The sequence below is a fragment of the Anopheles ziemanni genome, chromosome 3, assembly GCF_943734765.1.
Source record: "Anopheles ziemanni chromosome 3, idAnoZiCoDA_A2_x.2, whole genome shotgun sequence".
Lineage (NCBI taxonomy): Eukaryota > Metazoa > Arthropoda > Insecta > Diptera > Culicidae > Anopheles > Anopheles ziemanni.
The window spans coordinates 92,648,486-92,671,545 of NC_080706.1; the positions used below are offsets into that span (position 1 = coordinate 92,648,486).

Sequence of the window (23,060 nt, forward strand, 5' to 3'; positions counted from 1 at the left end):
TTTTGCCGATCGCATTTTTACAATCGTAATCGGGATAGTTTTGGCCGTCCGGGGTTGGATAATTGTTCCAGCAGACCATGTTACGGACATTGGTTCGACGTAATCCGTTCTCCGTCGGCAACGGTTGGTGTACGGTACGGCGAACGTTTCTCTCTGAAGCCTATCAGTGCCGAGAGGCATGGAATGCAAGACTTACAACACCGATTTTAGAAAAAGTGAACCTGGATACACTCTACTACGATCTGGAGCAGCGGTTCCAGCAGAAGAGTAAAATTTCAGCGATCGACATCGATATCTACGCCAACAAACTGCTGGATGATGCGCACATCGATGAAATAGCCGATCTGTTGTACAAATTTCGACTGACGGAGGAAACGTCCAACACACTCGCCTCAACGCATCACGCTCTGGTACGGAACTATCTCGATCACAAGTGCTACGGCCAGTTGATCGACGTGCTGAACAACAGGATTGGGTACGGCATATTTCTCGACGATTACAGCGCCAATTTGACGTTGGATCAGTTGATCAAGGCAAAGGAGTTTCGATACGCGGCACGAATTGCAACACTGCTGGCACTGCAGGAGGACTTTGCGAATCCCATTACGAGGGCGTTAGCCCTCTACAGTTGCTACCGGTACGCCAAAGCACCGGATGCGGAGCATTTTGATGATCTGGCCCCAGTCGAGTCGGAGATAGGTGAAGCGGAAGCTCCGAAGAAGAAAAAGAAGGACGAAGTCAAAGTGAGAGTAAAGTTTCTGCGGAACGAGTTCTTTGACGACCATTTCGACCTGAAGGACAGTCAGCTATTGCTTGGGAAAGCTTTCGTCGAACTAGGCCGAAGCTACGGAGGAGTCGGAAGTGTCGTCGGATTGAGCTGTGAGCTATTGGGCTTAACTTTGTATAAAAAGTACGACCAGTGTTTGAACTACGTGCAGGAAAACTCCAATAAGGACATTAATGAAGAGGTCCTTGGGATGATTCGTGCGACATTGGAGAAAGAGTCTAACAAGGACGATGAAAAGTATGCACGATACTGCGAGGTGCTAGATAAAGCATCGTTTAAACTTAACAAGGAAAGTTTCGAAAAGTTGCTCATTGACCTGGTACAAAAAAGTGTGTCAGAGAATGAAAAGTTACAAATCGAAACCCAAAGCAAGGTAACTAGTTTTGTTTTTAGAATGGTGGATCAGTAATTGACAAAAGATTTATAATTCTTTTCTTCGCAGACTTACTCCGACTGGTGTGCCCAAAGGCAGCAGCGACTGGACGAAGAGTTAAGCCGGTTGCAGCGGGCGAAACGATTGAAGGAAATCGAACAAATGACCGTTGAAATGGAGAAGGAAGAGCAGAAGCTGTGGTTCTTCGAAAACGAAGACAAGATTGACCTGCAGATCGACAGCAAGCGCGTATTTTATCCGAAACGGTGGTTCGGCAAGAAAAAGAAGCCCCGCACCGTGGACATTGATTATGTCCCACCGGAAGTGCGGCAGCGAAATCAGTCGTAGAAGCGCACGGAAAACCCGTATGATCAGTTGTAGTTTATCAATAAAAATGAAAAAAATTAGGAAATATCTTCTCGGTTTGTTATACGGCACCAGCTTTACGAAAGTTTTTTATTGTAACTAAACACAATTTTTGTAACGAATTTCTTTGGCTTTGCCAAATTTCATGGAGTACTTGCCCAAAGTTTGTGTATTTTGCTAGTAACGTAGCAAAACAATGCAAACTGTCAATATTTTAACATAAACAAAACAATCGGTTCGTACTACGTGCACACTTTCCGAATCGAATCGGCTTTGGTCAGCTGTGTTTTAATAGTTTCCGTCTTCGTATTTAAGTAGTGAAAATGTTTATTAAGCCGTACAAAATAAAGTCAAACATCCTCGTGACGGGATCCGAGAAGAAAAGGCTGCGGCAAAGGGTAATGGCCCAATTTAATCGAGTGGACGACGAATCGACGACGTCACCTTTGGCCGAGCTGTTCGGCAACCGGACGAAAGTGTGCACAGTGAAACTAATAACCTACCACGACGAACCGGTCACGGTGTATACCAGCGATAAGCGGCCGATCTTTTTCGAGGCCCACGGAAAGCTCCTACCGACCGTGTACACGCTTTGGAGTTGCCCGGACCTGGTGCCGGCCTTCACGACCCAACCTACCGTCCTACCGAAGTTGGCCAACGGAGCGGATCTAATGATACCGGGGATTGTGAAGCAAGGCACAAGCCGAGCTTCCTGGGGCCGCCATCAAAAGGATGATATAGTGGCGGTCAATTTGACATCGAACAGGGCGGCCGTTGGGGTGGGACTGCTGGCACACTCGAGCGACGATTTGTACATGTGCGGTGGCCATGGCGTGTGCGTGAAAATGATGCACGTATTTGGCGATAAGCTGTGGGGGATGGAACCTTCCGTTTGCCAGCAGGTACCCTTGCAGGGGTCCGTTGTAAACGTTCCGTCCGAGTCCGATTTTCCTCCGCTTGGCAGTGAAAAGGTTAAGCCAGCTAATGAAGCGCCAATAAAACAGGTGAGATACAAAAGAGGATTGAAATATATTTCCTCAGAGCGATTAATGAAAAGTTTACTTAATTATTGTAGGTTACAAAAGCTCTTGAAAACAGCGTTATAAGCTCGGACAAGAATCCAGAAAGTGATGGTGAAATATCATCCGACGAAGCCAGCGAGGAACAAGCCGAGGAAGAAAAACCTCCCAATCCAGATGATCTTATTAAATCAGCGTTTCTCAATGTATTAAAACTGCACGGTAAAAAGATTCAGCTCCCGATGTTGGCCAGCACCTTCTATCCCCAATACGTGCAACCGGAGATTCCGGAAGGGATTGAGATGAAAAAAAGCTCTTACAAGAAGGTTGGTACTTTCTTCAAGCGAATGGTCGAGGAAGGATTGCTCGAAATGAAGGAGGAAAAGAAAGGAATCGAAAAAGTAACCGCACTAAACCTCGAGCATCCAGCCGTACTGTCCTTTTATCCCTATAAAATAACGAAAGCGACGGATCAGGATTCCGGTGCCGGTGCGGTGGCTTCCGGTGCTTCCAATCCGCTGCTGCTAACCAAAATGACGGCCCTGTATGCCGTCAACGAGCGTACGAGTAAACTTTTTGGTTGTTTCAATGTAGCCGTCGGGCAGTCGCTCGATCCGACGCAGATTCGAAATTATATGCGTGATTACGTGGGACGCAACAAGCTCATCGATCCGGGCACCAAACTGGTCACGTTAGATGACACCCTGAAGGAAATATGTGGCAATGATGACCTCGTGTCGCTGCCGGACCTATCGGAAACGGTGCTGAACAGCATGACAAGCACGTTCGAAATGCGTAGTCAAAAAGGTCCAGTTATGAAGGGTGGTAAACGTGCGATTATCCATCTTACAACGGCCACTCGCAGTGGCAATAAGAAGGTTACGCTAATCAGCAATCTCGCCGACTATGGTATCAATGTGAGCGAATTCGCAAAGACGGTGAAGTTGGGAGCGGCCGCCAGTACGACGATGACGGAAGTTCCTGGTTCGAAGGGAGAACAGTTGCTGGTGCAGGGTAATCATATAAAGTTTGTGTTCGAGCTCCTGACCACGACTTACCAGGTTCCGAAAGCGTGCATTACGGGGCTAGAGTTTGCTAAGGAACAGAAGAAAAAAAAGAAAAAGTAAAGTGTTGAAAAACCTCATCGGACACGAAATAACGTCAAAGCAACACAGCTGAAAGTCTACAATAAAATTGTTTCGAATTGTAAATTCGGTAGCAACAGTTGTTAGATTGATGTGTATTTTATTGTGTTTTGTTAACACGGTAGTGCCATTAGGATTAAGAATATTTGAACGCCAACCATCGATTTAAAAGATGGTTGAAATACGTCATTTTGGACGTTTAAAAATTCTACGCCTACTGTGTCCTGTCAAATATTGTTTGTAAACATTTTAAACGTGTTCGCGGAAAAGTTAGAAAACATGAAAACAACCAATAAATCCAATACCCAAACTCGAATGGGAATGCCAGGAGGTATGCGAAACGATAAAAGAAACGACAACCATCCCCATCAAAGGAAAACGAATAGTTTTTTCCGCAATGTTCCGGAGTCAAAGAGATCCGGACCGCAACATCGTACCGGCAGTAGCGGTGTTGGCCCTCCTTCTGGAAAAAATGGTCCGGGAGTGAAACAAACTACCTCTTTCAAACCAAAGCACCAAGAACGTGGCCATGATCGAAGCAATAATCACAGCAGAGGGCCCCACAAACCGAAAGGACCACACAGAGGGCACCAGAAAGCTCCAGCTCGAGGACCTTCCAGGCCGGTCAAACAAGGCGAGCGACAGAGCGAGTTCACGAGTAAGCCGGAAAAGGTTAACTTTTGCCTAGCGCCGGAGCGATTGGAGGCACAGGCCCGGGCGATGAAACATTTCGAACGGCAGGAAAAGGAAAAGGCTTTACAGCAAAGAAAGGACGAGCGCAATAAGAACCACAAAATAATGACTCTCAAAACTCGCAAAGGACAACCGGTGATGCAGGGCAGGATGGAGCTGTTGTTTGAGAAAGTGAAAAAGTCTGTTGGTGTTATTTAGAAAAATAATATGAATAAACAGAAACCTATCATGAAGGTTTTCTTGAATAACAAAAAATGGTTCTTTCTTGATTCGTAATCGAAGTAGTACATGCATTACCACGTAACTGAAAAACTATCGAATGTTTTCAGAAATATCGTACAAAGATTTTGTTTTAAATGGCTTCTTTCAATCAAAATAATTTTTTTATTGCTGAGTTGTATCTCCCGACGCAAAGGCAACTGTGAATCCAACCAAGAATAAAATCACCTAAGCCTTAAACAACTAGACAATGAAAAATCATTTGTTTTTACAAGGCTGTAAAAGGCTGCCTCTTCGTTTATTGAAGTATGTCTTTGTATTGCATGGAAAACAACGTTGTAAAGAGCGTTAACATAAGAGGTAAGGTTGTAATCTTTGTAGTTGAATGTTATTATCAAATAATAAAATGAGACACCGTGACGATGAGTGGCTAGCCGGATGGCCACCGATGCCGGCTCGCGATGAACATGTCTCCATGGGAAGCTATTTCAAGCACAGGCCACCGTTTCAAAGTTGCTGCGCAAGCGTTCGGCGTAGTTGCCGCTGAGAGAACATTCATTTTGCAGTGGGAACAGTGTCTCCAACATTTTCCTTAAAATGAAAGAAAGAAAACCGAGATGTTAGAAAAAAAACCAAAGTCAATCAGCGAAGGATCACGGGAGACTTACCAACTTTCCTTACTGATGTAGGCGTAGATTTTGGGCAGTTCGAAGCCATTGAATGGGCTGGCCACCGGAATGGTGTATGCACCCATGTTCTCGAACACAACCCAATCATCGATCTGCAGCTCGGGCATGGCGATTGTTTCGATCAGCTGATCAAGCGCATCGCAAGTCGGTCCCCAGATCGTAGTGTCGTAGAGCTTACCGCCCTGACCGCCGATCAGCTTCGGCTTGGGGATCTGATGATCGTACAGGATGCAGTTGAAAGACGCGTACACCCCGTCGTTGAGGTAGTACATCATCCGATCGATGGTGCCCGTTCTGGCGTTCAGACAAACGCGCTTCGATTGCACGTTCGTGACGAGAGTGAACGCCGACGACACGTAGTACCGGCCCGGTTCGGAGATGACGCGAACCGCCTTGTCCGGGAAGAACGTATCGAGTGCCGCGTTGACGATCATCGACACCTCGTCGATCGAGGTGCCGGTGTCGCCCGGGAAGCCACCACCAATGTCCAGCAGATTGAACGTATAGCCGAGCTGGGCGCCATAGTCGAACAGGTCGCGTGCGTACGAGATTGCCTTGTAGTAGATGGGGAAATCGGCACAGCCCGATCCGACGTGGAAGCTAACGCCCACCACCTCCAGACCGAGGCTGCGTGCGATCTTGATCAGCCTCGGTGCCTCCTCAACTGGATCGCAGCCAAACTTCTTGCCCAGCGGACATTGGGCCTTCTCAGCCTCGCAGCGAATGCGGATGACCAATCTGAAAGGGAAACACACATAAACCATTGTGAAGTCACGTTCGCTTGCTGTAATCAGCAGTGTTTCCATTTTCCCACTCCGCGTCCGATACTTACTTGGCATCCGGACAGAACTGCTTGATCTTGTGCAGCTCGGTATCGCTGTCGTAGGTCATTGTCTTGACCGCGTTGCTGTTCGCGTAGCGAAGGTGCGAGGCCGGTTTCATCGGGTTCGCGAAGATGATCCGCTCCGGGGCGACACCGAGCGATAGGATTTTTGAAATCTCACCCTTCGACGCACAGTCGAACGAGGCGCCGAGGGCTGCCAGTGTGGCACACACGATGTCGTTATCGTTGCACTTGACCGCGTAGTGCGGCACGACGCGCGGCATCTTCTCGATCCACTGCTGGTGCTTGCGCACAATGTCCCCGATGTCCATCACGTAGAACGGTTGCTCGGTGGGCAGCTGATCGACCATGGCGTCGATGATGGCCGGTACGTCGACCGCTCCCTCGACGATCTCGATTTTGTCCGATTCATTCTCGAGGAACTTCATCTTGCGTTTTTGGTTTTGGTTTATACGATACTTGTTAATTTAAATACAACACCCGAATGGAATGTTTTACACAAGTGGCAGAAGGGTAGCGAGCGTGGTGAGAATCGAAAGCAGCCTTCACACAAACAAACTGGAAAGAGTTAACAAACATTTAGTATAAAGTTAAAATTACACGTAGGGAAACTTGTCCCTCTATCTGTTTCTTGGTTAGTTGGATTACTTACGAGGCAGCCTTTTATGGGGTTAACTGAAGCCGTTTTAAGGGCCGTCACCAGGGCGGTTTCGCGTTGGTGTCTGTCAGTACCAAAAGATGCCGATGGTTATGGTCAGTGCCCGACAGCAGGGCTAACTGACCGCTTGCGGCGTCCTGCAAACGAAAAGAAAATAAGAAAAATTGATTAAAATCATGAAATTATATTTTCAAGTCAAATTCAATGAACCAAAAAATAGTATGGATGTTTCGATTCATCATTAAACAATGTTGTTCTTTAATGCCGGAGGTGCAATTTGTTCAATTGTATGTTTTTGAGATGAAGTATCTCTCTGTTTTATTAGATGGTGGTATAGGCAAAGACGACAAGTTGTTGATAGGAATACAAAGCTCCTATTCATGCTGAAGCATGTTTTCTTGATGGCCTAATGTTACTAACAAGTTAATAATAAAAAGCTGCATAGATCATTCCAAAAACATCGAAGGAAGTTGCCAAAAACGGAAGGTAATATCAGTAGGCCTAGAGATAACGGTAAATTGGTCCTCGTGTTCCGCTTGAGTGTTTTTTTCTTCTAATGCCAATTCTACCGAAAAATGATCCTAACCTAGGCCAATCTTTCATCGCCATGTCGGCAGCAACAAGGCCATGAGTTTTTTTTCAATTTTTGCTAGAGGTTATCGACCGGTTTGACCGGAACCTAAAAAGATGAGGAAAAAACCTTCAAACGAACCGAAAGATTCCGGATCTGATCAGTTTTTTTTCCACCGGTACATTATCAAACGTAGGTGCATGAGGCAATTCCCACGAGGTATCCTTATCAGCAATGCTCCGGGATGTGGGAAGCGACAAACTTACAGTGTGCCCTCGTTAGTGTAATTAGCCACCCAAAAATCCAACCATTATGTTTCGTGTGATCGGGGGATGCTTGGTACGGAACACCCGGTGACCTCATAAAATAGCATGGTCTACCAAATGGACGACGGACTCGGCACTGTTGCCAGGGGAGGTGTGTTGCGGGTATTGATTAGGAGGCGGTATGTGGCCGGGCAGTATGTGTGTATTTCTAACTCTCGCTTGCATATTTCTGTTTGGTGTGTATGTGAGTGTTGTCCGTAAATAATTATTATCATGTAGTTTGGAAGCGCGATATGCGTAGCCATAGGAGCCTGAGATCGTCATGTGAGTTAACATTTGACAACGAGCTACTTGTATTTCCACAACGTCACCATGGCCACAACTTGGTGGTATGGACGATTGATGGTAGCCGTTTTGGAAACCCTTTGTCCTTTCTTCCTCGGTCGTAACGAGTTAAATGCTGATGTGGCTGTTAAGTCTGCCCAAGACTAGAAACATCCGATCGATGGATGTGAGGCCGGACATGGACTTTTTTTCAACGGGTTCGGTAATCCCTTCCACTCACACTCGTGCCGGGGTTTAAGGACACACATGCGTGGTTTTCTGTTTGTGCAGTGAGCAATACTTTGGCTATTTTTAATGCCATCACCCGAAAAGTAAGCGACGATTTTCGTCGGTTGTAGATGTTGGATTGCTTTGATTTTTCCTTTGCTTTTACTTTCATGTCTGCTAATCGATGCCGATGAACCCCGCAATGTTAAGGTGTATGAACCAACGAGGATAACATTTTTGCCTAGAAGGCAGGAACAATCTGATAGCACTGATGCTTCTGATGGAAGCTAGGAAATGGCAATGGCACTTTGGGTCACATTTTTCACCACATCATCGCTTACCTGTTGTGAAATTCTCGAAATTTTCAAACAAAGGGATAGAAGAAGTGCGCGGATGTGGCGGCTGTGGACGGGCTTTTCCTAGCTGTCGGTCATGCGATGGGCTCGTGGCTTTGCTTCTCGGATCGAAAAACCACAGCTTTCCCACCACTGAAGTGATTCACCTTATTCTTGGGTGGAACACACGAGCACGACACAGGCTAAAGAATGCCACAATCACACACGGCCTCACACACTTCGAGCCAAAACTGGCCACGGAAAACAGGAATCACTGCTTCTCGGGAACTTTTCAAGCGCGGTCTGAGCTGGTTTTGACCGTCCGCGGTCGATTTATATACGTGGAAGAGATTAAAGAACCATCTCGACGGTACAACGTAGGAATCTTCTCCCGTCTTGCAATAATGTAGAGAGAAAAGAGAGCGACGATGGCGAGCGAGAGACGTTACAGTGAATATCAGTCTTTTATTTTTTATTTTTTAGAGAGACTTTGCAGTACAGTGATTATCAGTCTATAAATTTAAAAATAAATTGAATTTTAATTAATTTTTTTCTGGAATTTTCTTATATTAGGAGTAAAGGTTAAAGGGGCTGAGATCCTCGTCATCCTACTGGTGCACCTAAAACTATGCAAAGCGCTACACATGCATTCTTTTCAAATATTTGAGCGGACGGTTCGCTTGAAAAATCGTGCAATATATTTTTACATATTAATGAACCTTGTAAATTTTGCTACACAGCATCGACTGAAATGTACTGTAATGTGTCCAACTGCTCAGAGAAATGTGAAGAGCAAGCATTTTTTTTAAGAGAGAGAAATAGCTGGGGAGAGCATAAAGCCTTTATGCTCAATTTCAAAAGACTGCAGAGAGTACCTGTGTTCTCCTTTTTGTTTGGGCAGCAAAATAGGAAACCGTTAGCATTTTCGTTAAATTACATTTCTTTTCTCTAAAAAAATGTTCCAAACAAATTATAAATCTACTTGTATAGGATTTATATTCGTTCGCCAAAGGCTATTAATTTTCTGGTACCACAAAAATGATGTACGCCAAACATATGTTTCCTAGCGAGATAATTTTTATCGCATAGCTGGCAGGTTCTGAGAACGTGATATTACCTAAAAACAGCCCTTCTTCACACGAGGATACCACTTTTCCTGATAATATTGGACAGCAGAATGAAGGCCGAGTGATTGAATGACTGACAAACACATTTTGATTCGATTTTTCTGAACAGGTTCAAACTAGAAATCAGCGCGAAATGTTGTATACGCCGGTTTTTGGAGATGACGGACAAGATCGATCGATCACTTCGAAGAAGTGCGTATCTCTTTCTCGCGCTTTCTCAACGCATCGTGAGCATTTTCTCTTGGGCCTCTTTCTCTTCTGGTCCGAAGATCGAAGCGAAAAAACCATGGGGCAGCAGAGGTCTGCAGCAAATGCGGGCTGTGGATGTTTGTTTACATTATGCGCGTGCTATGCTGGCCCGGAACCACATGACACACAGCCAGGCCGGGTTGCGCTGCGTGCTTCAGCAACGAGCCCACCAACCGCTCAAGAAGGGCCTTCGCTCTTCAGGCAACAAACCGCCAGCGAAAGAGGCACCATCGAGGCTGCCAGGCGGCTCGGAAAAGTCCCACTACTGTATACCGGATTAATCATGCTTCCGCCGCAGGTTGCAGCCTTCGGCACTGCATTGTTGTTGCTACATAACGAGTAGGGTTTTTCCAATGTGACTGTGTATTTCCAAGGTTGTTTTCGTACTCATAGTTGCAAGCTGGCTGTTGGCATAATCTAGTTTAATTTATATTTTTATTTAGTCCCGTTAAAGTTCGATTATTGGTGTCATAAACGACATCGTCGAAGGTTGTTTATTAGTGAGCTGAATGTTCACGCGGTTGTCGTATTATCGATCACTGCATGATCACGAACTAAAAACCATCGAAGATGGTCCACTGCCACATTGCTGCAAGGCATTAGTCAGCGGTTTTTGGCAGAGGAGTTGAAAAAATAATCTACATAAATGCAGCGATAACTGCTTCAGCGGTCCTATCTAGCAACCATCCAGTCCATTCGGGGGCGACATGATATTTTCAAAAAAAGGTTAGTCCACTTCATCTATTCAAGGAAGAAAACCACACAGTCCATCTATAATTGTTCGATAACGTCCAACCACCTTCAAGTGGCAGCTCCGAGCGCAGAGGATTACGTCAGCTATTTAGTGGGCTGGATTTGTGATCGTTACCCCTGGCCACCTCCCGTTGCCGTTTGTAGTTCCAGGCTTTAGGTTTTGCTGTTTGTTACCACCGGTGTACCGGAAAACCGCGTTCCGCAACTGCGCATCCAGGACACATTCCTTCGGGAACCGTGCCTTGCGGGTAGGCTTAAAGACGACGTCTACTAGTCTTTATAATTTCTCGTATATTATCTCCCTGCGAAGTGTGATGCGTCATAAGAGATACTTAACACCCGCCACTACTTAACACATGAGTGTTAGCGATGCTAAAAACGGGTCCCATTGATTTATTATCCCGCCTCCGAGCAGCGGAAATAGGTGATAAACAAACGTTTATAAAAATATCAACGATGGAATTTATAGGCATACACGTTTTGATCAAACAATCGTCACAGAGGCCCCAAAACATGCAATACATTTACCATTATTTATATAATTTAAATTTAAACTAAACCACACCGTAACTTTTCAAGAGAATAATTTTCTCCGAATATCATTTACTATGAATCAAATTGTCAAGTAATTTAGTTTTTTTATTTTCTAATTGAACTTTCGTTAGGTGGTTTGAAATTGACAGTCATGAAATGTTCGAAAAAGAAAAAGGACGAATAATATAAGGCAACATTATTACATTTGAAAATGTGCAGGACATTACTTTTGCTAATCCATGTCTATATCCTTAAACTATTCTGAAAATGTTCCTCTTCTTTAAACAAATCTTTGTACTGATCTCTTTAATTTACGTTAGTATGTCAATCTCATATTTTAACCCACAAAACACGGCATCTGTTCTGCATCAAAACACAATTCAGATAAGTTGGATCATTTTGACATCTTCATATTCATCATTTACTTTCATTCAAGAATAAATTCACAACCTCATCACGGATTCGATAAAACAGGCAGCTTTGTTGCAAAATAATAAAAATAATTCTATTATTAAATTTTAAAATAACATGAATCATAAGGACGGGACCCTCGGACGCTCGGGGCCATGAGCAGCTTATGATCCGCCTCTGCGTGTGCAGGATTCTAACTCGCTGGTATGATCTAGAAATGATATTGGTCAAACGAGAAGCTGTAAAACAACAGCATAATTTATGCCCACACTTCAGAATAAGCGTATCGGTGTTGTCGATCGGTGTCGGATGCTGGATTTTGAATGAAATCATTGTCAGAGTCAGATTTATTCCGTGTTGCATTTTGCACCCCTATACCGCATGTGCTGTCTGTTGCATACCGCTTAGGCGCAAAAAAGTAACCGTGCATATGTAAATATTCTCGCTGTAACTTGTTTACCACCTAAATTGGTATTTCCTGTTGTTTGCTTTGCTAGACATTATCCGCAAGACATCTAAACGCCGGACTGCTTCTCTAAAGAAAACCTGCCGTCATAATCATGCTCTGAAATGATGATCGTAGAAACTTGTGTTACTAACCTCGCTGATTCTTTGATTGCTATCATCTAACAATCATCCTGATTGGTATTGTAACCAGGTGTCCGAAGCCCATCTGCTTGGTAGCAGTGTTTAGATATATTTTTGGCATCTCTAATCTTTCTATGCGCCACGCTTTGAAGGTAGAACACAAGCATGATCGATCCATGATGTCTTTTTTGCTTAGTGCGCTATCAGATAGATAGATGGAATTCGCGTGCATTATCTGCAGCATCCATCCATCACTGAAACCATTGATTTTGGGCGCTTGACATCGTTGCGAAAAGGGTGGCGGCTTTGTTTGACTGAATTCATTCAAGGACTATCGAGTGTTGGAATGAGTACAATATGGTACGTTGATTCCGGGAAAAGTAAGCCTCGAAAGTTCCGTTCCGTTCCGGGTATCGTGACAATGTGGGTGTACAGTAGGATGGGGGGGTGCGATTTTGTTGTGCTCGATGGATTTTCGTGGGAAATGTAGCCGAAATTAAAATCGCGAGATACTATCTGACGCGGCATTGTTAAGTGTGACCAAAGAGAGTAAAAAGACAATCGATTCCCACGATTGCGCTGCATCTTGGAGCACATCTTGGAGGATGTGAGACCAATGATTGATGCATGATTATCGTAGCTTTGAGAAGGTCACACGCGGATGCTAAAAGAATGTAAATTGGTCACTTTTTGTTATCGCTCGTATTTTGCGTTTGATAAGTGCACTTCAAAGGTCAGTAAAAATTGCGACGGAGAAAGTGCCTCACGACGGCATCTGAGAATTCGTCCTTTTGACATGATTGGAACAGTGAGTGACAGGGGTGGAGTGGGAGCCGGTTTTGTACTTGCCTCGTGGGCACAATCATGATCGATCAGTGGGATCACGCTGGCCGACAGTGTCTTGATAGGCTGGTTGGAACACAGTGTGAGTGCGATAAACTTATTATGGGGTATAAGAAGCCTCTTCCACAGATTCTGGTTTATCAGTACCTTACAGGCAATCTCAGTGTGTAGCTTTCTTTGACGTGCTTCAGAGGGACAGAGCTTATAGACGCTCAGTGCAGATCAGTCGCGAGAAATCAAAGAGAAAATTTAAACTTACTGTATTTCGCACAGTAAAAGACAGCCTAACAAAACCCTTACGAACACGATTTGAAAATGAGTGTGCTAAAGTGTCCCGCCGATTTGACGTTGATCAGCGATGAGATGTCGATCGGTGACGTGGTTCGTGATATCATCCGCCAGGGTCCGCATGAGGAACCGCTCCACGTGCTCGATTTGGATGATGTAGTGCAAAAGCATTATGGCTGGCGTGAGCAGATGCCACGAGTCAGGCCTTTCTATGCGGTGAAGTGCAACGATGACCCACGTATTCTGCAGACTCTGATAACGCTTGGAGTCGGATTTGACTGTGCGTCGAAGGGTGAGCTGGAGCGTATGCTCGACTTGGGTGTGAAGCCGGAGCGAATCATCTTTGCTCAGCCGGCCAAATCCATACCGTCCCTGTTGTATGCACGCTCGAAACAGGTGGCTGTGATGACGTTTGATAGCGCGATCGAGTTAGAGAAGATACACCAGTACTATCCGGAGGCCCAGCTGGTGTTGCGAATGCGCCACGATGCGTTGAAGGTGCGTTGCTTGTTGGGCAAGAAGTTTGGCTGTGATCCTGTCAAGGAGGCACCGGCATTGCTACGTAAGGCGGCCAAACTGCGGATGAATGTAGTAGGGATAAGCTTCCACGTTGGATCGGACTGTGAAGAACACGAAGTTTACTACGATGCCGTAAAGATGGCCCGAAGCCTGTTCGACTACGCCAAGACTATTGGGTACGAGCTAAGCCTCTTGGACATTGGCGGTGGATTCCCGGGGGATCATAACAAACCGATCGATCGATACGCTCAGGCAGTCAACCGCGCTATCGATCATTTCTTTCCGGCGGAAGAAAATGTCCGAATAATTGCGGAACCGGGGCGATACTACGTGGCCTCCGCGGTCACGCTGGTATCGTTTGTGGACTCCAAACGTATTGTGACAGAGCGCCAGGAAGATGGAACCGAACGGACAAGGATTTTCTACTATCTCAACGACGGTATATTCGGAACGTTCTACTGTACGGCACACGAGGGCCAAGAAGCGATCCCTATCGTACAACGTAAGACCGACGCCAATGAGTACAGCTCATCCGTTTGGGGCCCTACTTGCGATGTCATGGATCTGATTTTACCGGACATACTGCTCCCGGAGCTAGACATCGGGGACAGTGTTGTGTTCGAGAATGTTGGAGCGTACAGCTTGGTCACTAGCTGCCGCTTCAATGGATTCCCTCTGCCGAAGGTTATCGCATACCTACGCGAAGGAACCTGGTAAGTGGCAATTGATAACTATTCTTGTCATAGGGACCTAGAAGTAATCTACTTGATTTCCTTCATCCTACAGGAAAATTTTGGAAGATTTGACCGCTCCTTCCGTTGCTCTTGCTTCGGCTCACTCCTTGGAAGATGGCATGGACGGCAAAGTACTTGTTACGCTCCAAAACTACACTCCCCTGGCGGAAACAAATTACCTGGTTTGATCGAAAACTTTATAGACTTAAAAAGCACTTATTAGATTGTAATTATAAGAAATATATGTAGAAGTTTACTATTTTTATTCTTACACCAAACTCCATTCGTACTTTTAAGTTGTATCCTTGACCGGTGACATAAATACATTAAAGAATATGGTCATTCCAAAAATCTTATTTAGTTTTAAAAATATAACTTAAATTCTAACACGCCCCTTGCAACAGAGAATAATAAAAGATCGCCAATCAACTAGCGAAGTCACGTGACGATTCTATCAGATGGCTAATTGGTGGTTTCCTAAAGTGAGGAATTCCATCCATGAGTCAGATTGATTTAACCGACATTTGTTCGGAAGCTAATTGATAAGCCACCACTCGAACAGACCGTGGCATCGTTGAAAAAGTACATTATCGCTGAGGTGATGTTAGACAGCTTGGCTGTTGATTACGCGGTGAGCGTTTCTGCTAGCAATCTAGCAAATTTTAGGTTAAAGGAAATTCCATGTACAAGAATCAAAATGAAATAAAAGTATAACGAATAATGTATTCATTTTGGTAAAATAAAATATAATACGATGAAATACAATAAAATACTATAAAAAATAGTTATAAAAATAATTTAATACAAGAAAAACACAGAAAGTATCCGTTGCTTTGAGGTTCGACTTTCTTTGACGCTAAGAGTCCTTTCAGGCCAATCAAAATGTTCAGTCTTTCTAGGAAATGTAGGGTATCAAGGAGGGTGGTTGAACTCACGACTAAGGCCTTCGTAGAGCAAGCGCACCAGTTCAAACCGGAAACCAGCTTGTGTTGAAAATTTGCGTTGGGACAAAACATAGAGCATGCGATTGGAAGAGATAGGTATAGGGCGGGACTTGTTCATGCTGGGTGAGTTATTGCGAGAGCAGCGGAACCGTGTCGTCCTTACTTCTTATGGATTGCTACGATAAGCGTTTAGTATGAGAATATAGTATTATACGATCAATTAAATATTCATCGTTTAGCAAGGTTATTGATGGTGTAATACGACTGGTTGGGCATATAAGAAGCCTTCTTCACCCACTGTGGCTCATCAGTGCGAGTTTGGATGTCAGGAGAACTGAAACAGTTATCGTGTTGTCGATATCGAAGTGTGTTCGTGTTTATTTTGATAATTAACTAATTTCTATTCGGTTAGCGGAGGTGTAAAGAGAAGAAACGCCAAATTTCTTAAATTGTTGCGTATCATACATCTCAAAAGACGAGTAGAAAATGAATGTGCTTAAGTGTTCAGCTGATTTGACGTTGATCAGCGATGAGATGTCGATTAGGGACGTGATTCGTGATATCGTCCGCAAGGGTCCGCATGAGGATCCGATTCTTGTGCTAGATCTAGATGATGTAGTGCGCAAGCATTATGGCTGGTATGAGCAGATGCCACGTGTAAGTCCTTTCTATGCGGTGAAGTGCAATGACGACCCACGAATCTTGAAGACAATGGTAAAGCTCGGACTCGGGTTTGACTGTGCATCGAAGGGTGAGCTGGAGCGTATGCTCGACTTGGGTGTGGAACCGGAGCGGATTATCTTTGCTCAGCCAGCAAAATCCATACCGTCCCTGTTGTATGCGCGCTCGAAACAGGTGTCCGTCATGACGTTTGATAGCGCGATCGAGTTAGAGAAGATACATCAGTACTATCCAGAAGCCCAACTGGTGTTGCGAATACGTCACGATGCGGTAAAGGTGCGCTGTTTTTTGGGCAAGAAGTTCGGTTGTGATTCTGTCAATGAGGCACCGGCGTTACTGCGTAAGGCGGCCCAACTGAGGTTGACCGTGGTCGGCATTAGCTTCCACGTGGGGTCAGGTTGTGACGAGCACGAAGTTTACTACGATGCCGTAAAGATGGCCCGGAGCCTGTTTGACTACGCCAAGACTATTGGTTACGTGCTGAATCTTCTGGATATCGGTGGTGGGTTCCCGGGCGAAAAAAATAAACCGATCGATAGGTACGCTCAGGCAGTGAATCGAGCTATCGATCATTACTTCCCAGAGAAGGAAAATGTCCGAATAATTGCGGAACCTGGTCGTTATTACGTAGCCTCCGCGGTCACGTTGGTATCGTTTGTGGACTCTAAACGTATTGTGACAGATCGCCTTGAAGATGGAACCGACCGGACAAGGATTTTCTACTATATCAACGATGGTATATACGGGACGTTCTATAGTACAGCATACGAAGCTCAAGAAACGATCCCTATCGTACAGCGCAAGGCCAACGCCAAGGAGTACAGTTCATCTATTTGGGGCCCAACTTGCAGTCCTCTCGATATTATTTTACGGGACATACAGCTGCCGGAGCTAGACATCGGGGACAGTGTTGTGTTCGAGAACATTGGAGCATACTCGACGGTAAGAGCTTGCCAGTTCAATGGATTCCCTCTGCCGAAGGTCATCGCCTACCTACGTGAAGGAACCTGGTCAGTAGCAGCTATACATTTACTTTCTGAACCCAAATTTTAAACCATTTAATCCAACCTTACTTCACAGGAAAATTTTGAAAGATGTCAACACTGTTCCTTTTCCGGCGCAAATATCTCCAATGGCATACACCTCGGCACGCACGACAGCTACACGATCCCGGTAGAACCAATCAACCTGGTGTAAAACAGTATTCTATCAGCTATCGCAATGTTTTTTTTAAGTTGCCTCGAATTTCTTTACCTTTTTCTATTTAAGCTACCCTATATATACAGAACCAACCCATTTCTGTAAGAAAGTGATATTCACCTTTCATCCACTTTGATAAACTCAAATACACACATAAACAAATGAATCAATACTAAAATCACGAAAAACGAACGAAAATTTGAATAACGTGTTGAATGTATAGTACTTAAAACATAATACCTACTGTGGTATAGTAGCTACTAGGTATAAGGTATTATACCTAGGTATTAGGTATAAGAGCGGAATAGGTATCAAGTGGAGAGAGCTGAGTTGGCAGCAGTCGTTGGAGAACGGGAATAAAGAACGGATGTGTTTAACCCTGGTGTATGAATGTGTTCCACGGGATATCACATTGGCGATCCTGCCAGGAGTTCTGAAAGTTTGGGTGGAGAATCGTGAAGGATTCTCGAGAGTGAAAGAAACGTCTAATACCGAGGATAGTAATGTGAAAAAAAAAAATCGAGATGGTAACCGAGTTTAGCTCATGGTCCCTCGTGCGACGTGCAAGACGAGTTGGTAACCGAGTTTAGCTCATGGTCCCTCGTGCAACGTGTAAGTCGAGTTGGAAACCGAGTGTAGCTCATGGTCCCTCGCAAAACAACAAAATCGAGATGGTAACCGAGTTTAGCTCATGGTCCCTCGTGCAACGTGCAAGACGAGTTGGTAACCGAGTTTAGCTCATGGTCCCTCGTGCAACGTGTAAGTCGAGTTGGTAACCGAGTGTAGCTCATGGTCCCTCGCAAAACAACAAAATCGAGATGGTAACCGAGTTTAGCTCATGGTCCCTCGTGCAACGTTCAAGACGAGTTGGTAACCGAGTATAGCTCATGGTCCCTCGTGCAACGTGTAAGTCGAGTTGGTAACCGAGTGTAGCTCATGGTCCCTCGCAAAAAAAAAAAAAAAAAAAAAAAAAAAAAAAAAAAAAAAAAAAAAAAAAAAAAAAAAAAAAAACCCGAGATGGTAACCGAGTTCAGCTCATGTCCCTCGGCAAGGTGAGGTAAGTTGGTGTATCAGGGTCGAAGAATGGGCTACGCACATACCGATGAAGCATGTGCATGGACGACACGTTCGAGTTGGTTCTGCAGTCTGATACGAGCGGTAGCAATCGCCCAAATTCTACGGAATCGTGCGCAGCCCGCTCGTTTTGTCGGAATTGTAGTGCGATACGTATAGTCTGCAGACAACAGGTAACGTACCAGGCACGAACAACGGCGCAAAAAAAAAAAGAGGACTGACACGTTGAAATTCGCTGGAATAGACCAGTATAATTCTGGTGCAATATGGATCAAAACGTGTTAAGACAAGTTGGAGGGAGGTTCGGCCAGAATTGAATAATCAGTTTCAGTAGTTGCTGAAGTAGTGAAGGAACAACATCGCGGAGAGTTTGAAGAGAATCTAGTGCGACGATGGATCTAAAAGAAGGAATGGGTGGTTGGACGGTAGAGGACAGTGCAGACTGGGAAATTGGAAACGATAGTGTGATGGAAAGGCGTGAAAAAAAAAAGGAAAAAGTGATTTTCTGGCCGGGGCTTGGCCCCTAAAACCGTTTGTGGAAGATTTGCCGATACAAGAGAGGAAAGCCGAGTGGGCACGGTTTAGAGGACAGTATGAAAGAATTGTGAAGTGTAAAGGTGAAGTGGACTCCGAGATGAAGCTGATAGGCATGAAAGTGTTTGCGGGAAGCTATTTGCTGAACATTATAGAAATGCAGGAAAAGCGAGTTAGAGATGGTGGTTGCGTTTATGAAGAAACATTAAAAGGTGTGGATGAATTCTTCAGGGGCATGTGTGATGAGGGCAAAGAGAGAATGAAGTTACGAGAAATGAAAATGGGAACGGGAGAAACATTTTCGGATTGGATAGTAAGGTTGGAAGCACAAACGAAATTTTGTTCACTTTCGTATGAGAATAAAACAGAGGAATTAGTACAGGCAGTGCTGAGGCGGTCCATACCGCAAATCTCGGAAAAGCTTTTTGAAGTGTCTGATTTATTGGGTAATGATTTGGACAAGCTCATAAAACACGGAAAACACTTGGATTTCGTGAGGATGGAGAAGAAAGAAGTGGAAACCCGTATAGCAACAAGTAATTCCCAGAGCATTACTGAAAATGGAAACTACGTAGCGGCGGTAGCTTCAAGAATGCCCGAAAGAGAAAGATATGCTTCGTTCAGAGAAAGAAATCAGAGGAACAACTTATCGTGGGGACGAGGTGGCAGTTCCAAGAAATGGAAGAATGAAGGTGTTCAGAAGTGCCAAAAGTGTGACAAAATGCACGCATGGGGAAAGTGCGGCGCGGCTAGGACGGTATGTTTCCGTTGTGGTGCCATTGGACATTTTGCTGCTTGTTGCAAAACAAAATTACGGCGAAATGAATTGCGGGATGGAGCAAGGAAGCCGAGCGAGAACATAAACCAGGTGGTTGTCTCGGACGTAGAAGAAGGGTATCAAAAAAAAAAAAAAGATTCGGAATGAGGTTGACGTGTGTAAATTAGTGTATTAACGGCATTCCTATTATCTATTTTGTTTTAAATTTCTTTCTCAGCTGCTAAACAAACCAACCCCGAAGCTGATGGTAAGCGATCCACGCAGGATCATATGCAAGATTGGAGCAGTGGAGGTGGATTTTTTGGTGGACACCGGAGCATCAGTCAACACAGTCACACCAAAAACCTGGTGGGACATCAGAGCGCACTCGCAGTCTAGTGTGCGCGATTGGCAACCGCACCCAGAAACGACATTACGTAGTTATGGAAGTTCAACGGTATTAGACGTAGAATGCTCGTTCAAAGCAATGATATCCACAGGAGAGAGTGATAAGAAAAAAACGTGGGCTACATTCTTTGTCATAAAAGGTGCCGAATTGTCATTACTGAGTTTCCAAACGGCATCGGCGCTACAATTAGTATACATAGGGCGGCATGGGGAGAAAAATATTTGTTATATAAAACAGGGAATTCGTAACGTTGAAGAGTTCCCAAAATTAGTTAGGAAACCGGTAAAGTTCCAAATCGATGCAACAGTGGCTCCCAGACAAATAATAAGATACAACATACCCAAAGCGTTTGAAAGTGATGTAGGAAAAAAAATTTCGGAAATGGAACAGAGAGGCATTATCGAACATGTTGACAGCATGGACGCGGAAATATCCTTCGTTTCACCAATGGTACTTGTGCCAAAAGGAAACAAAGATTTTAGGATAGTGATTGATTATAGAGAGGCAAACAAGGCTATCATACGCGATCCGTATCCTATGCCTTCGTTGGAGAGGATTTGGTCGGATATCCCCAACAACAATGGGAAGATCCTGTTTTCCAAGATAGACTTGAAGGATGCATATTTTCACGTTGAGTTGGATAAGGAGGTTAGGCACATAACTGCATTTATGACAGCAGAAGGGTTAATGAGGTTCAAAAGATTGCCATTTGGATTGTCATGTGCGCCCGAAATTTTCCAGCGTGAAATGGAGAAGATTTTTCGGAACTACAGAAATGTTCTAGTATACTTGGACGACATTTTGATATTTGCCAAAACGCTAGGAGAACTAAGCGAGCTGGAGAAAAAGGTTAGGGAAGTAATCCAGCATAACGGACTAACGGTAAATGAGGAGAAATCGTGCCATGGGCAAGAAAAAATAGATTTTTTAGGATTCACGTTAGACGGAGAGGGTATATTGCCCATGAGAGAGAAACTGTCAGCCATTCATAAATTTGAGAGGCCGAAGGATACAGCAGAGCTAAGGAGTTTCCTAGGTATGCTAACGTTTATCGGTCCGTTCATAAGAAATTTTTCGCATAGAACGAAACCGTTACGAGATCTAGTAAAAAGAGACGGATTTAAATGGGAAGAGATTCATCAAAGGACATTTGAAGAACTGAAAAAGGTGGCTGAGGAAGACTTGATTAAGCGAGGATATTTCAATGAGTCCGATAAAATTATATTATACACAGATGCCTCGCCTTGGGGTCTAGGAGCGGTCTTAGCCCAGGAAGACTCTAATACAAAGGAAGCTCGTATAATAGCATGCGCTTCTAAAGGCTTGACAGATGCGGAAAGTCGCTACCCACAGTTACACAGAGAAGCGTTAGCGATAGTATGGGCTATGGAACGGTTTGTGTATTATCTGTTAGGGAGAAAATTTCTCTTGCGATCGGACAGCGAGGCTTTGAAGTTTATGATAAAACCGTCAAAATGCAAGGATGTAGGGAAGAGGATTATGTCAAGAGCGGAAGGATGGTTTCTTCGTTTGGAACATTACCAATTTGATTTTGAACACGTTGCGGGACAAGATAACATAGCAGATGCTGCTTCGAGGCTTTATAGATCGACAGGGGATCCTCAGTTTGAGTCTGGTGAAGAACCGCATGAACTTTGTTGTGTTAGTGCATGTTTGGATGGAATCAATGACCAGTTGTTGGCGCTAACTTCAGATCAGGTTAGAATAGAAATTCAAAAAGATGCTACCCTAAGAATGGTTATAGATTGGTTACCAAAGGAAAGTGGATGGCCGAAGCAGATAGAAAGGTATCAGGCGTTTCAAAAAGAACTGTATGTGGAGAATGGGATACTTATGAAACAAGAAAAGATGGTTCTTCCAGGTTCACTGAGAAAGAGAGCACTGAAATTGGCACATAGAAGCCATCCGGGGATGTCAACTATGAAAAATGTGTTGAGAATAGGGTTGTGGTGGCCCGGAATGGATCGAGAAATTGAAGAATTTGTAAAGAGTTGCCCAGAATGCCAGCTAGTAAGGTCAGGAAGCACACCAGTACCAATAGAGATAACGGAATTGCCACAGAACCCGTGGGACTATGTATCCATGGACATTTCAACAACAACAGAGAATGGTAAAACTTTGGTATTGACCGATAACTACTCCCGGTTTCTGGTGGCTGTCCCAATAGAGCGGGCAGATTCGCACGGAATAAAAAAGGCGCTTAACAAGATATTCCTAACATATTACGTGCCAAGGAAATTAAAAGCAGACAATGGCCCCCCATTCAACGCGCTAGAGTTCAAGAAGTGGCTTGGAAATGTGTGGGGAATTAAACTAATCCATAGCACGCCCTTAAATCCTACAGAAAATGGATTAGTCGAACGTGGAATGCAAGGCATAAATAAAGTTGCGATAATAGCGCGTTTAGAGAAGAAAAGTTGGAAAGAGGCACTGGCGGAATACGTGGCGGACTATAACTCATGGCCACATCATACAACAAAAATTCCGCCAGCGGAGCTAATGTTTGGAAGAGCTTTAAGGTACAGGCTACCGAACCCGAAAGTAAATATTAGACAGGTAGATGACGAGGAGCTTCGGGATAGGGATAAGCTGGTGAAATTTCAACGGAATAGGAGGGAAGATATAAAACGAGGGGCTAAACCGTTAAGTATAACTAAAGGAGATACCGTTTTAGTTATGAGAGAAAACGGCAGTAAGATGGAGGCGGTATATAAAGAATCGTTACATGAGGTAATGGAAATTACAGGTGCAGGTAGAATTACGGTAAAGGAAATAAGTACAGGTAAAATTTACGATCGGAATATTAAGCAGATTAAAAAATTCATTAAAAGGAAAGGAGAAGAAGGAATAAGATCCAGAGAATCGACCGGATCAAAA

General features: G+C 44.4%; 6 protein-coding genes across 7 annotated transcripts; 5 read left to right on the top strand and 1 right to left on the bottom strand.

The window, feature by feature from the left end:
• On the top strand, positions 1-1,556 carry LOC131288448 (uncharacterized). Its single transcript, XM_058317582.1, has 2 exons — positions 1-1,160; positions 1,230-1,556. Exons 1-2 carry the CDS (start codon positions 78-80, stop codon positions 1,506-1,508), a joined length of 1,362 nt encoding a protein of 453 aa, XP_058173565.1. The 5' UTR covers positions 1-77; the 3' UTR covers positions 1,509-1,556.
• A 248-nt stretch (positions 1,557-1,804) lies between these two features.
• On the top strand, positions 1,805-3,726 carry LOC131288447 (eukaryotic translation initiation factor 2D). 2 transcript variants are annotated; one of them, XM_058317580.1, is made up of 2 exons: positions 1,805-2,530; positions 2,602-3,726. In XM_058317580.1, the coding sequence occupies exons 1-2, from the start codon at positions 1,850-1,852 to the stop codon at positions 3,670-3,672; spliced, it is 1,752 nt and encodes a 583-aa protein (XP_058173563.1). In that variant the 5' UTR covers positions 1,805-1,849; the 3' UTR covers positions 3,673-3,726. The 2 variants fall into 2 exon arrangements, with proteins under 2 accessions (XP_058173563.1, XP_058173564.1); XM_058317581.1 differs by having other exon boundaries at positions 1,805-2,515.
• Positions 3,727-3,938: 212 nt separating this feature from the next.
• Positions 3,939-4,626, top strand: LOC131288451 (thyroid transcription factor 1-associated protein 26-like). Its single transcript, XM_058317584.1, has one exon. The coding sequence runs from the start codon at positions 3,970-3,972 to the stop codon at positions 4,579-4,581; it is 612 nt and encodes a 203-aa protein (XP_058173567.1). The 5' UTR covers positions 3,939-3,969; the 3' UTR covers positions 4,582-4,626.
• Positions 4,627-4,871: 245 nt separating this feature from the next.
• Positions 4,872-8,813, bottom strand: LOC131288449 (ornithine decarboxylase 1-like). Its single transcript, XM_058317583.1, has 5 exons — positions 8,524-8,813; positions 6,788-6,930; positions 6,124-6,693; positions 5,271-6,029; positions 4,872-5,193 (listed from the first exon to the last, which is right to left on the bottom strand). The coding sequence occupies exons 3-5, from the start codon at positions 6,561-6,563 to the stop codon at positions 5,091-5,093; spliced, it is 1,302 nt and encodes a 433-aa protein (XP_058173566.1). The 5' UTR covers positions 6,564-6,693; positions 6,788-6,930; positions 8,524-8,813; the 3' UTR covers positions 4,872-5,090.
• Positions 8,814-13,337: 4,524 nt separating this feature from the next.
• On the top strand, positions 13,338-14,751 carry LOC131288564 (ornithine decarboxylase 1-like). The gene is made up of 2 exons (XM_058317708.1): positions 13,338-14,542; positions 14,616-14,751. Exons 1-2 carry the CDS (start codon positions 13,338-13,340, stop codon positions 14,749-14,751), a joined length of 1,341 nt encoding a protein of 446 aa, XP_058173691.1.
• Positions 14,752-15,993: 1,242 nt separating this feature from the next.
• Positions 15,994-17,365, top strand: LOC131285852 (ornithine decarboxylase-like). The gene is made up of 2 exons (XM_058314706.1): positions 15,994-17,198; positions 17,269-17,365. The coding sequence occupies exons 1-2, from the start codon at positions 15,994-15,996 to the stop codon at positions 17,363-17,365; spliced, it is 1,302 nt and encodes a 433-aa protein (XP_058170689.1).
• Positions 17,366-23,060: the final 5,695 nt, after the last annotated feature.

Excerpts from the sequence above, each read along its gene's own strand:
- LOC131288448 (XM_058317582.1), top strand. The coding sequence starts at position 78 with ATGTTACGGACATTGGTTCGACGTAATCCGTTCTCCGTCGGCAACGGT. Across the intron at positions 1,161-1,229 it reads AAATCGAAACCCAAAGCAAG|ACTTACTCCGACTGGTGTGC; the intron begins GTAACTAGTTTT and ends TTTTCTTCGCAG.
- LOC131288449 (XM_058317583.1), bottom strand. The coding sequence starts at position 6,563 with ATGAAGTTCCTCGAGAATGAATCGGACAAAATCGAGATCGTCGAGGGA. Across the intron at positions 6,030-6,123 it reads CAGTTCTGTCCGGATGCCAA|ATTGGTCATCCGCATTCGCT; the intron begins GTAAGTATCGGA and ends TTTCCCTTTCAG. Across the intron at positions 5,194-5,270 it reads TACATCAGTAAGGAAAGTTG|GAAAATGTTGGAGACACTGT; the intron begins GTAAGTCTCCCG and ends TTTCATTTTAAG.
- LOC131288447 (XM_058317580.1), top strand. The coding sequence starts at position 1,850 with ATGTTTATTAAGCCGTACAAAATAAAGTCAAACATCCTCGTGACGGGA. Across the intron at positions 2,531-2,601 it reads ATGAAGCGCCAATAAAACAG|GTTACAAAAGCTCTTGAAAA; the intron begins GTGAGATACAAA and ends TAATTATTGTAG.
- LOC131288564 (XM_058317708.1), top strand. The coding sequence starts at position 13,338 with ATGAGTGTGCTAAAGTGTCCCGCCGATTTGACGTTGATCAGCGATGAG. Across the intron at positions 14,543-14,615 it reads TACCTACGCGAAGGAACCTG|GAAAATTTTGGAAGATTTGA; the intron begins GTAAGTGGCAAT and ends TTCATCCTACAG.
- LOC131288451 (XM_058317584.1), top strand. The coding sequence starts at position 3,970 with ATGAAAACAACCAATAAATCCAATACCCAAACTCGAATGGGAATGCCA.
- LOC131285852 (XM_058314706.1), top strand. The coding sequence starts at position 15,994 with ATGAATGTGCTTAAGTGTTCAGCTGATTTGACGTTGATCAGCGATGAG. Across the intron at positions 17,199-17,268 it reads TACCTACGTGAAGGAACCTG|GAAAATTTTGAAAGATGTCA; the intron begins GTCAGTAGCAGC and ends CTTACTTCACAG.